This window comes from Phocoena phocoena, chromosome 13, assembly GCF_963924675.1.
Source record: "Phocoena phocoena chromosome 13, mPhoPho1.1, whole genome shotgun sequence".
NCBI lineage: Eukaryota > Metazoa > Chordata > Mammalia > Artiodactyla > Phocoenidae > Phocoena > Phocoena phocoena.
The window spans coordinates 83,350,269-83,366,785 of record NC_089231.1 but is presented as its reverse complement, the minus strand read 5'-3'; the positions used below and the strand labels follow the sequence as shown (position 1 = coordinate 83,366,785).

At 38.4% G+C, this 16,517-nt stretch overlaps 1 protein-coding gene across 1 annotated transcript in view; it reads right to left on the bottom strand.

The window, feature by feature from the left end:
- The window catches only part of KNTC1 (kinetochore associated 1), a 67,379-nt gene extending 51,196 nt beyond the window's left edge, over positions 1–16,183 (bottom strand). The window contains exons 1-15 of the mRNA XM_065889536.1: positions 16,055–16,183; positions 11,302–11,422; positions 9,460–9,575; positions 8,489–8,567; positions 7,823–7,900; positions 6,656–6,690; positions 6,301–6,411; positions 5,394–5,487; positions 4,987–5,039; positions 4,658–4,773; positions 4,252–4,306; positions 3,626–3,724; positions 1,845–1,888; positions 1,676–1,741; positions 1,195–1,270 (exon numbers count right to left, since the gene is read on the bottom strand). Coding sequence (XP_065745608.1) covers positions 1,195–1,270; positions 1,676–1,741; positions 1,845–1,888; positions 3,626–3,724; positions 4,252–4,306; positions 4,658–4,773; positions 4,987–5,039; positions 5,394–5,487; positions 6,301–6,411; positions 6,656–6,690; positions 7,823–7,900; positions 8,489–8,567; positions 9,460–9,575; positions 11,302–11,422; positions 16,055–16,183 — 1,272 coding nt within the window. The remainder of the gene's footprint in view (positions 1–1,194; positions 1,271–1,675; positions 1,742–1,844; positions 1,889–3,625; positions 3,725–4,251; positions 4,307–4,657; positions 4,774–4,986; positions 5,040–5,393; positions 5,488–6,300; positions 6,412–6,655; positions 6,691–7,822; positions 7,901–8,488; positions 8,568–9,459; positions 9,576–11,301; positions 11,423–16,054) is intronic.
- Between the last annotated feature and the right edge of the window lie 334 nt (positions 16,184–16,517).

Sequence of the window (16,517 nt, the reverse complement as noted above, 5' to 3'; positions counted from 1 at the left end):
AAGTTGTGAACTTTCCAACACGTGAACGTGCGTTCACATGTCCAATCACGTAAGCTAGTTCACGTGTCTGGTGTACATTGTCACATGCGTGCATCCTGTACAAGTGGCTGTGCTTTTGTGTACTTTACTGTACAGTGCTGTATAGAGTACAGTAGTACTGTATCTTTATTTCAAGCCCAGGATGTCCAGAAGCAAGCGTAAAAGCAGCCGTGATGTACCTGGAACTGCTAAGAAGCACCAGCTCTTGTACTGTACTGCTGTATTTTTCAAGGTACAGTACTGTAAGATTAAAAATGTTTTATTTCTTGTGCGTGTTTGTTTTATATGTATTATTTGTGTGAAAAGTATTATAAACCTATTACAGTAGAGTATTATGTAGCCGACTGTGTTAGTTGGGTACCTAGGCTAACTTTGTTGGACTTCTGAACAAACTGGATTTATGAATGTGCTCTTGGAATGGAACTCGTTTATATGTAAGGGACTTACTTGCAGTACGCTGAGCCAGAGTCCTGCTAGTCTGCTCCTGACATTCGTACCTCCCACTATGTTTGATCGCTGAGCCCCACTACTTCTACCTCCTATACACCTCTCTCATCAGACCTTCCCTCCTGTGTGTCTCCACCTCACTGCATTGGGTCAGTTTTTTAACTGGTCTTTGCATCTCTAGATTTACCCCTTTTCAAACAATTTCCCATGTTTACAAAATGAAAACCTAATCAAGACATTCTCCAGCTTAAAAATCTCAGTAGCTCCCCGTCACCTGCAGAATAAGATCTAAATCCTTTGCAGTGCATACAAAGCCCTCCAGGCTCTGACCCTCTCATTTCCCACCACCTCCTTTCCCTTCTATGTACATATAACCTACACCCTAGTTCTATCTAATTACTAGGAGCTCCTGGAAGCACCGTAAGCCTCCCTCACTTTCTTCATGTGTCTTAACACCTAGAATTCCCTTCCTCGTCCAGGACTATCTGGAACATTTTCAAGATCTGACATAAAATCACCTCCTGCACGAAGTCTTCCCACCCTACTTTAAGGGTCAATATCTCCTTTGAATCCCTACTTTACTTTGGTCGTATCTTAATTATAGGCCTGATCACACTAAATTCCCATTATGTCTTACATATTTGTCTCCACAGCCTCTAGCACATGAAGAAATGCTTTCAATGAATGAATGAATACATGAATAATTACCTCAACATCTAGTCCAAACTGAATGGCAAAGCTCTCCGCTTCAGCAAATCTGTGTTTGTGAAGTAACCGACTCAATCTGATAAATTGAAAGAAATTTCAGTAAAATTTTTATTAATCAGGGAATTCAAGCTTTTCATCAAGGAGTAAGGCTTAGAAGAACACAAGAGGGCTTCCCTGGTGGCGCAGTGGTCAAGAATCCGCCTGCCAATGCAGGGGACACAGGTTCGAGCCCTGGTCCAGGAAGATCCCACATGCCACAGAGCAACTAAGCCCGTGCGCCACAACTACTGAGCCTGCGCTCTAGAGCCCGTGCTCAACAACAAGAGAAGCCACCGCAGTGAGAAGCCCGCGCACCTCAATGAAGAGTAGCCCCTGCTCTCCGCAACTAGAGAAAGCCCGTGCACAGCAACGAAAACCCAGTGCAGCCAAAAATAGATAAAATAAATTATAAAAAAAAACAAAACAAAACACAAGTAGTTACCTGTTTTCTGGCAAAGCTTCTGTAAGACATCTGAGTACTAAAACAGAGACTGAGTCTTCAGATAGTCTGAGAAAAATTTTAATATTGACATTTGTCATTTAACATCAGTAAGTAAATTTTAACTTTGCTATTATTTAACAACTTATCTGATAAACAAAACAGGACTTACTTTGGATCATTTTTGCAAATTCCTTCCAGAAGGTATATGGTATCCTACAATAGCAAAAAACATGTTTAAAATTGAAATACAGAATTAATTCACTTTATAGTTACTAGAGTAACAACTGGTTTAGGCAGAAATTATCCATCAATAGATTCTAAAATTACTGGGAAAAACTGGTGAGGAAAAGGATATTCCCATAGTCTCAAAATAACACCACGGAAATTACTTACTAATTATACAGGGGAAAATGTACCTTTACAATGGAGAAATATGGCAGAACTGCTTTAACCAAGTGGTCAAATTTAACAGCATCAATAACAGGACAAATGGACATAAGTCCTTTAATGTGATGCAGTTAGGACACAGTATCACTTATGCAAGATGCTTGCCAAAAATCTTAGCACGAATCTAATCATGACGAGACACAGATCCAAATACAGGGACATTCTGCCACACAACTGGCTAGGACTCGAAAAATGTCAATATCCGAAAAGACAAAAACAGACTAGGGAAGTTTTAGAGATTAAAGTAGACTACCATGTGACCACGACAACAAAATTCAATTCGTGATGTTTGATTGAATCCTGGGTCAGGAACAAAAAAAAGTTCTCAAGTAATTGGCACAATTGGTAAAATTTGAATTTGGATGGCATATTTCATAATAGTATTGCATTAATGTTAAATTTTGTGGGCCTCATTCTTAGGAATGAAATTAGGAGTGAGAGGTCATGATGTCTGCACGTAATTTCCAAATGGTTTGGAAAAATACAATGTGTGTATATAAAAAGAGATAAAACAGGGGCTTCCCTGGTGGCGCAGTGGTTGAGAATCCACCTACAAATGCAGGGGACACAGGTTCAAGCCCTGGTCTGGGAAGATCCCACATGCTGCGGAGTAACTAAGCCTGTGTGCCACAACTACTGAGCCTGCGCTCTAGAGCCCATGTGCCTCAACTACTGAAGCCCACGCGCCTAGAGCCCGAGCTCTAAACAAGAGAAGCCACCGCAAGGAGAAGTTCATGCATTGCAGCAAGGAGTAGTCCCCGCTCACCACAAATGGAGAAAGCCTGCACGCAGCAACGAAGACCCAACGCAGCCGAAAATAAATTAAAAAAAAAAAAAATCCGCCTGCCAATGCAGGGGACAGGGGTTTGATACTTAGTCTGGAAAGATCCTACATGCCGCGAAGCAACTTAGCCCGTGCGCCACAACTATTGAGCCTGTGCTCTACAGCCCACGAGCCACAACTACTGAAGCCTGTGTGCCCTATAGCCCACACTGCAACTACTGAAGCTGCGCGCTCTAGGGCCTGTGTGCTGCAACTACTGAGCCTGAGTGCTGCAACTACCGAAGCCCATGTGTCTAGAGCCTGTGCTCTGCAACAAGAGAAGCCACCGCAACGAGAAGCCCGCGCACTGCAACGAAGAGTAGCCCCCGCTCGCAGCAACTAGAGAAAGCCCGCGCGCAGCAACGAAGACCCAAAGCGGCCAAAAAAAACCCAAAAAAGCAAGCAATAACCTCCCCCAAATTAACAATCATCTGTATTTCCTGTGGAGACAAGAAAATTGAATGTGCAATTGACTGATGTTTTATTTGATTAATTTCCTTCTTTTTAAATGAAGACTGACCTCCTGTAAATATATTCGAGGACCTCTGATAACAATAAATATGGTTTACCTGAGATCTATCCAGGTATGCCACTAGGCTCCACTCATGCTTAGCTTAGTTATTCTTTTTTTTTTTTCAATTATAAAAAAATATATTAGTTCAAAATACACATCAACTTACTGAGCTAATTCCTGTTTGGACCAGAGAAGAAACACTAGATACTTCCAAAGAATATAGTATTTCCATCATAGGTAATGAATAGACCATGAGGTTTCTCATCTAAGAAAAATAGGACAGCAATTAATGTCTTAGGTCAATATAAACCTATGAGCACAAGACAGCACTTCACAATCCAGGGCATAGATTAAAACACTTGATACGAAGTTAAGTGCAAAAAATAAGTAAATCTGTTACTGTATTATTTAAATGTTACATAGAAAATTATGTTCTATCCTACCTTTTAAATCTGTTAAATGAAAATCCACGTACCTGGAGTCCATTCTACAATTTGTTTTTAAGGCAAATATAATTCCTCAGTGCCAGAACTACATTAAGTATCACTATAATAAACATTTTCTTATAGACATTTTTATTGCTGAAATGCTCCAATTAAAATGTGAAGCTGAGATTTATACCTTTTTTTTTAAATGAGAAAAAAGAGCTCTGCAGGGTTATTTCTGATCTGTCAAGTACCTGTGTGAACTAAGAGCTAATATGCTGTGAGTACTACTTAACAACTAGTACTCTTATGTTAATGCTATTTCTAACACATAATATAGACAAATGTGATATAAATTTTCCAATACCTTCTTATTAGTAGTAGTTGTCAGAGCTACTAACTTGAGATTTGTAATCCCTTGCCTGAAAGAGAAAAGAAGGTTTAAGTGAATCAAAGAAGCCAACTGCTAGACATAAGCTAAGTCAAAGTGATATCCTTGTATAAAAGTTAAAATTAATTCACACAGAACTTGACTGAACTTGACTTCTGAATGTTTATGGCCCAGACTCACACTCTTTCTAACACATTCACATGGAGGTTTTTGTGTTGCCTATTTGTTCTCAATGAATTTGGCTAACAATGAAATGGTCTTTACCCTGTCAGTCTGTTCACAGTGTTATCTAGAATGTAACACATAAGAAATGATCTGAACAGAACCAGGCAAGAAACCTGGTTCTAACAGAAGGGAAATCAATCTGAGCGTCATAATGTACCACGTGACTGATGAAGGTGAATCTGCTTCTGTGGTGAGAAGAAAGTCTTCTATGTGAAGGGAGGGCCAGTTCCATGTGGGAGTTAGGGTGTAAATATCCCATAAGCTCAGCACGTTCTGCAAAAGAGACATTTCATTGATACGTCCTCTTAACGACTAAAAATTTACATTTTGGAATCTATCTTTTGATACGTAACTGAAATAAAGCACATTACACAAGGTAGTAATCTACCCTGGCTAAAGTCCTTGTCTTTGTTAAGTTCGACAAAATTTCTGTTGTTAAACATAACACCAAGTGAAAATACTTAAGGGGAAGTATCAGAAACATACGTTGGTATCAAGAACAAAAAGTAGATTGTCTATCAGCTGGAACTTCTTTGCACCTACAAAAGAGAAAACAAAGGTGTGTAAGGACTATGTTTCTGGGTTACATATAGCCATATTTAAAATAGTAAACTAACATATTTATGGAAAGGCAGAACTACACTTAAAAAAGAAGTTCCCATTCCCATTTATTCCTGTTTCTCTACTTTTTTGTAGGATCACTAAAACATAAAACCTCCCAAAATGAAGAGTAACAATTGCAACATGTTAAGAAGCCAAATACACGGACAATCATCAGACTAAGCTGGCTTGTTTCCAAGGTTTGGTAAAACGGCTCATATGCCAGACTTAGTGTACTGGCATGAAAACGACAACTCACAAGTAGCAAAAATAGTTTCGTTAACTGATTTTACCTTCAATAATCTCTGCATCAATAACACTCTTAACGGTCATCCCTTTCCTAGAAGAATCTGGTTCCCATTTTGAGAATGCACAATTACCAGTTCCCTACAGAAGTGAAAATAGTATGTCAATTACAAACTTGGGTCTAGATCTGAATTCTCCTCCAAGTAGAAACATCTAAGTTGTACATGTGACTAATTTCAAAATATATTTATATATTCAAGCCCAGCTAGCTCTTATCATCTAGTTCCTCTCTTAGTTTGTTTTCAACAGAACAGAATGGAAAAAACAGCAAACTCCTGCTGTACACTGTTATCACATGAACATTTAATAAGGAGGAGGCATATTCAGGCAACTCACTCTAGAGACATCAGGTAAGCTTCAAGACCTCCTCCAGCATTACAAGCTAAAGATAACCTTTGATGAAGTATTTTCATGAAAATAACTACTAATATTTGAAAATAATTCATAAGTATTCGTTTCAAATTATTTGAAACCCTGATGAAATACTGAACTAGATACACAAAACGGGGAAAAGTGACTGCTTCTTAACATATTATATAAATTTGGCAAGTAAAGATGTTGTAAATGCTATAATAATATAATTCAATATAGAATTTCTGCCTACTCCTTGAATATAATATTAGATGTTTTGTTTGCTGCTGTTGTTTTTGCCTACACTCATAATTGAAAGACATGCTAAATGGCAGGTAGAGATTAGTGAAAATAAAGATGCAATATTTTTTCCAACATAGAGACTTAGTTATACTTGTTGAGTTAATTTTATGACCTTCATTTTATAATTTCCCTGTTTCTGTTATACAGTACAAATTAATACGTAACTTTACCAAAACTATGTTTTAATGAAGAAACATTTCAGAAAAAAAGCCCAAAATTTTATTAAAAAAAGAGAATTACCCCAATTATCACAGGGATTTCGCTTGCTAAATCACCAGCCACAAGATTGAGACAACCAAGGGTATGACAATTTTCAGTAGAAATAAAACTGGACTTGATTTGTCCTTGTAACTGCAAGATTTAAAAAATAAGAATGTTATATATATGCTCCATAGTCCAAATTCCTTGGAAAGACTGATAAAAAATCAGTTTAAATCAATAGCTATAAATGTATTTTTTAAAATAGGAATGTTATTAAAATGTTTTATCATGCTAATTCCCAAAATATCAACCATTAGACAATTATGCAGAAACACTTTCCTAAACTGACATTAAATCTAAGTTTCAAGAAGACAATGTGGTTTTGTCTTCTTACCTTTTTTGCCGTATGGAAGTCTACCTTTTCAATCGCTGCATGAAAAAGAGAAAGTAGGCTAAATTTACACTATAACCTATAAAATACGTATGAATCTTCCCTTTTGTGTCAAGGTTAAATTACATATAATCTAGTAAGAGGAACACTGGTCAGAAATTCATAAGGTGCTGGTGACTTTTCAGTTTTGCCCTTGACCAATGAAATAAACTGTGATGACATGTCATACTCAGGGCACCAGCCAGGCTGCCTTACGGTCCCTACAGTGTCTGTCCACACCTTCCCTTAAAAGGTTCTTCCTACTAAGATGGTCTTCTCCCTGCTCCAACTCTCCTATTCAAGCTCTGAAGTCTTACCTGTGAAAGTCTTCATCACTTTGCACTCCTTTTTGTAAGAGCTGTTTCACTTGTCTGGCTCCTTCATTAAACTACAGAGAACCTTGTATCTTAAAACTCGTTGTATCCCCAGAACTTGGCACATTCTTAGCACAGAGTAGATCTTTAAAAAGTATTTGTTGGGGCTTCCCTGGTGGCACAGTGGTTGAGAGTCCGCCTGCTGATGCAGGGGACACGGGTTCGTGCCCCGGTCCGGGAAGATCCCACTTGCCGAGGAGCGGCTGGGCCCGTGAGCCATGGCCGCTGAGCCTGCGCATCTGGAGCCTGTGCTCCGCAACAGGAGAGGCCACAACAGCGAGAGGCCCGCGTACCGCAAAAAAAAAAAAATAATAAAAAAATAAAAAAATAAAAATTTGTTGAATACGTGCCCGGAATCAATTCCTCAATCTCTGCCAGCTCAGAGGGATGTATGGTCCACACGACTCACTTAGCACACACTCTAGATTATTGCCTTGTATTGTTAACACTTACAAAATCATTTCAGTTTCCAGGTTCATTCATTCCATCAAAAAGTATTTATTACTATGCTAGCGTAACTCCTGTCTCCCCAACTAAGTTGTAAAGTCCTTGAAGACTATAAATAAATATGTCTTCAGATTCTGTTGTAGCCCTAACTGTGGAGAATAAGTATATTATGAATACTTTAAAGTATACCCAATATCATAGAATATAGTTAAACTAAAATATTCTTAAAGAGTCTATTTTAAAATTTACCTGGAAAACTAATAAGAAATATTGCTGCAAATCAGTAATAAGAAAATAATACATTACTTACCTTGTTGAATTTTTACAAGCTGAAGGTTTGTAATACAAAAAAATCCATTGTTTGTAAGAAGCAGCATATAATAGGTACCTATTAAAATAAAACCAAGCCAGCTTCTTTAAAAGGCACATGATATAAAATTTAAACCAGGGTCTGGATCTAGCTTAAAAGTATGTCCATTTGCTCATTTAAAGTCTAATAATAAAATAACACAGTAACAATACAAAGCTTATTTACAAAGAATTGGTAAGTTATTTGCAAAAACAATGTTAACTGCTTTGAAACTTCTATAAACCAAATTTCATTTGCCAGAAAAAAAGAAACTCAGATATATCAAAATAAATTAAGGACCAGTTAACATTTGTTAAAAAGAAATATGATAAATACACTGAAACCCATAAGAACATATTAAAAGAATATTATGTCTCCCTGATAATCTATAGAACTCTCAAAACTGTAAAAAGTTTAGGATATTATACTTAAGAAGAGTACATTTAAGCCTCTGAAAAGAGCTAAAATCGAAAACTTGTTTTTTAAAATAATATTAATTGCATCCCTAGAAAGTTTAACATTGTGTAGGTAACACCAATTAATTTACATAATATATTAACTATAAATCTGATTTTTTGACTGGGTATTAATAAGAAGACATTAAAAAAAGAAATTAAAAGCACTTACCTTCACTTGAACTATCTTTCTCAATAACAAGATTCCGGTAAGTACACTGATTTTCATCATTAGCTTTCTGAACAAAAGCCTAATTGCAAAGTAATTTCAAATGATAAGATTAAACCCAGAAAATTACAGTCAAGGATTATATTCTTTAAACTCTAGGGATATCAATTATCATTAGCAATAATTCTGCCTATACTCCAAACATTTTAGTTTTCAAATGGAAAACTATTTACAAGCTTCCTGCAAAAATGTTTATTTTCAATACAGAACTGTTTTGGACAAGTATACTATCTTCAACCCATACTTTTTCAATTTTGCATTTATTTCATATGTTTTGTGGATGAAAAATGTTGCCTGCCATATTAGCAAACAAAGGATGCTGCGACCATCAAGCCAAGAGGGAACTCAGGATGCAGATAAACAGGCTGCCCACTGTCAAGCCATCAGCCATTGCAGCAACTCCCAACTGTGCATCCTGAGGGGACTCAGGATGGAAAAGCACAGGATACTGGCCCTAAGACAGCAAAGGTGTATATCAAAGGAATAATTTCAATGAGCCCAGACTCTTGCATCTTCCATACATAGAAAACGCTAAATTTATTAACCCGATATACCTGCTTTTCTTTAACAGTAATCTTTTGATGTTCTGACTACCTGGTCTCCCTTGCAAAACTCCTATGTATCCTGGCTCCTCCCTCACATCTCTTCAGAGCTGTCCCTCAGAGCATCTGAGAGGCTGCCTCCTGGGCTTGAAGTTCTCAGAAAGTCCGCCCAATAAAACATAATTCTCAACTTTTAGGTTGTGCACTATTTTTTCAGACAGTTTCTAAGGTATGATTCTTAAATTCAATGTAAAGAAACATTATTATTTTAATTTAGGCCACAAATCAAGTAATGCTTTGCTAGAGCTTTAGCTTTCTAAAAGATAATTTAGAATTTAGATAATGAAGATGAAAAACATAACAAGGCCTTACATTGGTGAGTAATGTTTGCTTTGATGCTACATGAATAAGATGTAAGTTGCCACTTCTCTCCCCAACCAGAAGAAACTTTCCTTCTTGACATAGGCCAACCACATCCACTTCAGTATCTGAAAATTTCAAGTCAAAGTTACAAGCTTCCTCTGAAAATGTTTATTTTCAACACAAAATATTGCAAATTTTGTTATTAAAAGTCAACTCTTTTAAGCTTCTTTTAAATATTTCATGAAAGTAGTGACTAATGTAAAAACGAATGCTACTGACTCTTTGTCAACAAATATTTGCTGAGCACTTAGTATATGCTAAGCACTGTTCTAGGTCTTTGGCATGTATCTGAGAATAATAACAAGAGTCCCATCTTCATAGAGCTCAAATTCTAAGGCAGAAATAGATGATAAACAGTCAGCATAGTAATCAAATTGTATGACATACACAAAGGTGATACATTCTCTGGAAAAAAGAAAAAGTAGAGCAGCGAAAGAGAACTCAGAAGAGCCATGCAGTATCAGGTGGAGTGCTCAGGAGAGCCCCCTTTGATAAGGTGAGATTTGAACAAAGACTTGAAGGAGGTAAGGAAGTTATTGCTTGCACACAGCAAGAAGGCCTGGGGGAATGACATGGAGATCGGGAGGGAAAGACTAAGAGATAAAAGCAGTAACATATAAATTGCTTATAACTAAAATTATTCAGCAGCAATATCTTTATACAAAAGTATTATATGTAGGGACTTCCCTGGTGGCACAGTAGTTAAGAATCCGCCTGCCAATGCAGGGGACAACGGGTTTGATCCCTGCTCTGGGAAGATCCCACATGCCGCGGAGTAACTAAGCCCATGCGCCACAACTACTAAGCCTGTGCTCTACAGCGCATGAGCCACAACTACAGAAGCCCACGTGCTGCAACTACTGAAGCCCACGTGCCTAGAGCCCATGCTCTGCAACAAGAGAAGCCACAGCAATGAGAAGCCTGCGCACCGCAACGAAGAGTAGCCCCCGCTCGCTGCAACTAGAGAAAGCCCACGCACAGCAACAAAGACCCAACGCAGCCAAAAATAAACAAACAAACAAATTTATTTTAAAAAAAGTATTATATGTAAAACACAGCCTCACTTTTAATTGGTGAAACTGTGAATCTTGGGGACCCATCAGGGTAGATGCGTTAAGATTCCACAAAATATGGGTTTCTCTCCTGCAAACTGTAATCAAGATTTTGTTCTTATGTGCATACCTTCTAATTCCTTTTCATCTACGTTCTTTTTAAAAATAATTAATTAATTAATTTTCAGCTGTTCTTACGCAAACACTTCAATAACCATCTTTCTCTCAAAATTTCAGAAAAAAATTCATAATACTATCTCCTATTTTCCAGCATAATCAGACTTGTCTGTCCCTTAATTTACTCTGAAGTCCACACTTCCATATACACACTTAAAGCCCTTTAACTCAATAAAGAATTAATTCATAAGTACTTTTAAAAAACTTTTTATAGTGCTAAAAGTATTCAAATTATCTGTTGATGGTATTGAAATTATGTACAAGATTCAGGAACTTAAACATAATTGGGCTCAACTGTTTTCTACAGTATTCTAACACAAAAACCACGCAAATAAATTGTTGCTTTCCATGTATGTTTTTCCTTAGACTTATTGAGAGAAGGGATCATCTTCAGTACCTGTTCCGTCTGGTACTCAGCACAAGGCACTCAGGAGTAATTTCTTGAAATTAGTGTAATTTTGAGTCTTATAAATAATGGAGTAAAGAAAAGGCAATACTGTAGAAATTGGTAGCAAGATATAGTTGACTTCCAATTTATTTTACTGCATTACATTAGACTTACCAAATATAAGATGCAATTGAAGCAATCTACAAATACTGTCCAACAGTATCACTGATTGGTCCGCTACAATAATAAACCCATCACTTAAGCTGCATGCTTGTAGTTTTGGATTTAATGAGGCCTGTGGGAGGGAAAAGCAGAACTAAAATAAAACATTTTTATACATGTTTAACAATACCTATCAATAGTATCACCATAGTCACAATCACCCAAGTTTAAAACTTCACCTGATAGGCCTTCTTTCTTTAGCCCATATATCTAATGAGTCAAGCTTTTCTTTGTATGATATATCTTGAATCCATTCAGAGCCTAGAACAGGGAAATAGTCCAGGGTTGCTAGAACAGGGCAAAGGATTCGAAAGTACAAGTCTTTGTTTCCTAAGGGCCGAGCTTATGCCTGGAGAAGCCAGCAGGCATTAACGTAAATGAATGAACCAATACTGGCATAAAGTCTCAGGGTCTGGGAAACAACAGGGAGGGGGACTGTGAACTGGAGGGCACGAGGCCCCACATAAACTAAAGAGAACAGAGTCAGCCAGATGAATGCCCTGTGGAAATGCGATCCTGGCATGGCCACAGCTTCCAATTTACCAAGAAAATCTGGATCTTTGTGTGAAATATTCTAATTTTTAAATATTGGCAACTAAGTCAACATTTTAAAAAACACAATGCAAGCCAAATATGAGTCTCCTGTTTGTAGCTTCTATTGATTAGCGCTTCCCACACATAATCTTTTTTAAAAATTAATTAATTAATTAATTTTTAGTTGCACTGGGTCTTTGTTGCCGTGTACGGGCTTTCTCTAGTTGTGGTGAGTGGCGGCTGCTCTTTGTTGCGGTGCAAGGGCTTCTCATTGTGGTGGCTTCTCTTGTTGTTAAGCACAGGCTCTAGGTACATGGGCTTCAGTAGTTGTGGCACACGGGCTCATTAGTTGCAGCTCGCGGGCTCCAGAGCACGGGTTCAGCAGTTGTGGTGCACAGGCTTACTTGCTCCACATGTGGGATCTTCCTGGACCAAGGCTTGAACCCGTGTCCCCTGCATTGGTAAGTGGGTGCTTAACCACTGCGCCACCAGGGGAGCCCTCCACACATAATCTTGAAGCCGTCAGATAGCTCAGTAGTTGAGAAGGCTGTCACTTACTAGCTGAATAATCTCAAGCAAAGGCCTCAACTGACTCTCTGGTAAAGCTGGAATAATAATAATAATGCCTACGATGCTGGCTGGTATGGAGATTCAATGAATTAATTCATGTAAAGGGCTTAGAAGGGAACCTTGCCTGTAGCATATGCTGGGATAAATGTTAATTACTCTTAATCTTCTCTGACAAACTAAGCCAATCAACTCATTTTATACCTGTTTCAATGGTCACCTTCTGCAGGTGTAACTTTTGAAAACTACATTCTGATCCCTCTTATACTTTTTTTTTTTTAATAAATTTCATTTATTTATTTATTTATGGCTACATTGGGTCTTCGTTGCTGCATGCAGGCTTTCTCTAGTTGCAGCAAGCAGGGGCTACTCTTTGTTGTGGTGCGCAGGCTTCTCAATGAGGTGACTTCTCTTGTTGCAGAGCACGGGCTCTAGGCGTGCGGGCTTCCATAGTTGTGGCATGCAGGCTCAGCAGTTGTGGCTTGCGGGCTCTAGAGCGCAGGCTCAGTAATTGTGGCACACGAGCTTAGTTGCTCTGCAGCATGTGGGATCTTCCCAGATCTGGGCTTGAACCCGTATCTCCTGCATTGGCAGGGGGATTCTTAACCACTGTGCCACCAGGGAAGCCCCTGATCCCACTTATACTCTTAACTTGCTTCTTCCAACTAGTGAAAAGTTACACCAAAGTGTCACAAAGAAGAAACTGTGCTACACGTCCTAGGGGTCTACCCAGGCTGTTTTCTCTGCCTGGACTGCTCTTCCCCCTCTTCTCTTTAAGATTTTTTTTGGCCGTGCCGGGAGGCTTGTGGGATTTTAATTTCCCAACCGAGGATTGAACCCGGGCCCTTGGCAGTGAGAGTGCAGAGTCCTCACCACTGGACCACCAGGGAATTCCCAAGACTTTAATTTTTAAGAGCAGTTTTACGTTCATAGCAAAATTGAAGGGGAACTATAGAGATGTCCCACATAGCTCCGTGTTCCACACATGCATAGCCTCCCACATTGTCAATGTTCCTCACCAGATGATACATTTGTTGCAACTGATGAACCTACACTGACACATTATAATCACCCAAAGTCCACGGTTTACATTACAGTTCACTCTCGGTGTTGTACATTCTGTGGTACACACATCTAGCATTATGGTCTCATACAGAATATTTTCTCTACCCGAAAATCCTCTGGGCTCTGCCTACTCAACCTTCACTCCAACCCCCAAACCCTGGCAACCGCTGATCTTTTTTTCACTGTCTTTTCATTTTCCAGAATGTTATAGAGTTGGAATCAAACAGTATTGTTTGATCAAACAGGTTGTTTACTCCTTGTGTGAGTTTTAGCAGATTGTGTTTTTCAAGGACTTGGTCCAGTTCATTAGGCTATCAAATTTGTGGGCATAGAGATGTTCATAATATTCCTTGATTATCCTTTTAATGTCCACAGAATCTGTGGTGATGCCCCCTCTTTTATTCCTGATATTAGTAATTTATGTCTTCCCTCTTTTTTCTTAGTTATCCTGGCTGGTGGCTTATAGATTTTATTCATGTTTTCAAAGAACCAGCTTTCGGTTTCATTGATTTTCTCCACTGATTTCTTATTTCCAATTTCATTAATTTTTTCTCTCTTGTTATTTCTTTCTTTCTTTTAAAAAATATTTTATTTATTTATTTATTTGGCTGCAGTGGGTCTTAGTTGCGGCATGTTGGATCTAGTTCCCTGACCAGGGATCGAACCCGTGCCCCCTGAATTGGAAGCATGGAGTCTTAACCACTGGACCACCACGGAAGTCCAGCTTCTTTTTCAGGTTTCCTAACTTGAAATTTAGATTATTGATTTTAGATCTTTCTTCTTTTCTAATATATGCATTCAATTTCCCTCTAAGCACTACTTTTGCTGCATTCCACATATTTTGGTAAGCTGTGCTTTCATTTTCCCTGTTTTTTCTTAAGGCCCAAGTCAGGTGCTAGTTTATGAAATGCTCCTTAAATTGTCCCAACCCACAGTGAGCTCTCCATCCTCTGAATTCCTACTGCATTTACTGTCTGTACCATTCATTTGGTAGTTCTCATATACTGACTTGCACATCTAGATAGATACCTTTTATTGCTTGTGTCCTGTCTGCCTAACTTTAAGGAAAGATCCTAAAGAGAAGAGATAATGTTACCTTACCAAGGGCCTAGCATGGGTTGTGAACATAGCATTTGCTACAAGTAATGCCCCAAGCTAATAACAAATGGAATTTTAGTTGTTAACTGAATTCAAAGCTCAATACACACTATTATTTTTCAACAGTAGCCCTCAGAGATCAAGTGGCCTGGGCCACTTCCATCTTTTAAGGCTGCTGGTAATATTAAAAAAATAAAGAAATACCACTTTCTCATTACAGAACTTATGGTATTCTTTACACTTTTGCCTTAACAAATAAACAATTTAATGCCAAAGAACATAATTTATCTGTATTACTCATAAAAATTATAAATCCTGTGACTTTTAAATGCCACAAAGCAATAAAGGCTGACAACAGGATACAAGCTGAATAAAGAATGATTTTTTTAAAAATCCCTATTAGTCTCTGAATGCTCATTTGAAGAAAACTCAAAAGCCTACACTTGAGGCCATTTGTGAATAAGGTTCCCCAGAGGAGGCCCTGCCTTTCTAGCCCTAGAAAATACAAATCTTGTCTGGTCTCTTCTCCTTTCTTTTACACTTTTTTTTCTTAATTAGAGAATTAAACATTACATTAACTTACTATGGGAAGTAGAGGAATCCTGGGCTATAATACTGTGACAGAAGATCATTTGCACTTTCTCTAAAAGAAACTTTTGTTTACCACGGCCATCAAAATTTTAACAAAAGCAAATTACTAAGAAAGCAAATCAAAGATAAAAAACTAAGGGCAGGGCTTCCCTGGTGGCGCAGTGGTTGAGAGTCCGCCTGCCGATGCAGGGGACACGGGTTCCTGCCCCAGTCCGGGAAGATCCCACATGCCGCGGAGTGGCTGGGCGCGTGAGCCATGGCCGCTGAGCCTGCACGTCCAGAGCCTGTGGTCCGCAACGGGAGAGGCCACAACAGTGAGAGGCCCGCGTACCGGCAAAAAAACCAAAAACTAAGAGCAATATTTTCCGTAAAAGGCAGAGAATAAGGTTTCAAGCCTGGTGTGAGAATGGTGGAATAGTTATTAAAAGAAGAAAGTCAAAATACAGAAAGAAGTTCATGGAAAGGATAATCTCAACCTCAGTAGAGTTCTTAACTCAGGGGTGGAGTATGAGAAGAGCCTGGGATCAGGAACGGCCTCCAGGGCCTTGCTTCGATTCTATTGGTAATGTTTTACTTCCTAAACTGGTGGTGGATATTCTTTGTATCATTTTATATACATCTGTATGTCTAAAATGTCAGGAGGAGCTATGAAAAATTCAGGTTTGGAATACTGACCATAAGGTGATGCAGGGGGAATTCAGATGGAAATTTCCAGTGATCGGATACTGAACTTTGATTCCCTGAGAAAGGACTATACTCATTTATAAAACATTTACCACGTGGCTACTAGTCTTACTAAACACTCAGTAAAAATTTTGTGAATGAAAACAGTCCACGTCATAACCATTACCTTTTCGGAGGAGATCTTCGCTAGTAAATCTACTTGATATAAAGCAGTTCCATGTTCTCTTCTTGAACCAACACTTAGGTACCCACTTCCTGTATCATCATTTGTTAGCAGCTCAATATCATTCCACATGTTTCTGAGATTGTTTTCCTGAGACAGGAACCACTGCCTTCCCTGTGACAATATGTAAAATTAGGCCAAATTTTATTGTTGCATAGACTCCAGTTCCTTGGGAAATGAAAATGCTTTATCCCCCCCCCCAAATATACATATACACACACACACACACACATCAACAAGTAAAGACTTCTCTCTCTTTGTGTTATTTCTGTAGTCACTAGACACTTTGGATCAATAAGATACATGGAACTAGAGCTATGGTTATCACTAGAGAAGAATATATTTGTTTAGGGACACAAGGAAACAATTCCAATCTTACCAATCTGTCCTAGAGCTACTAGTATTT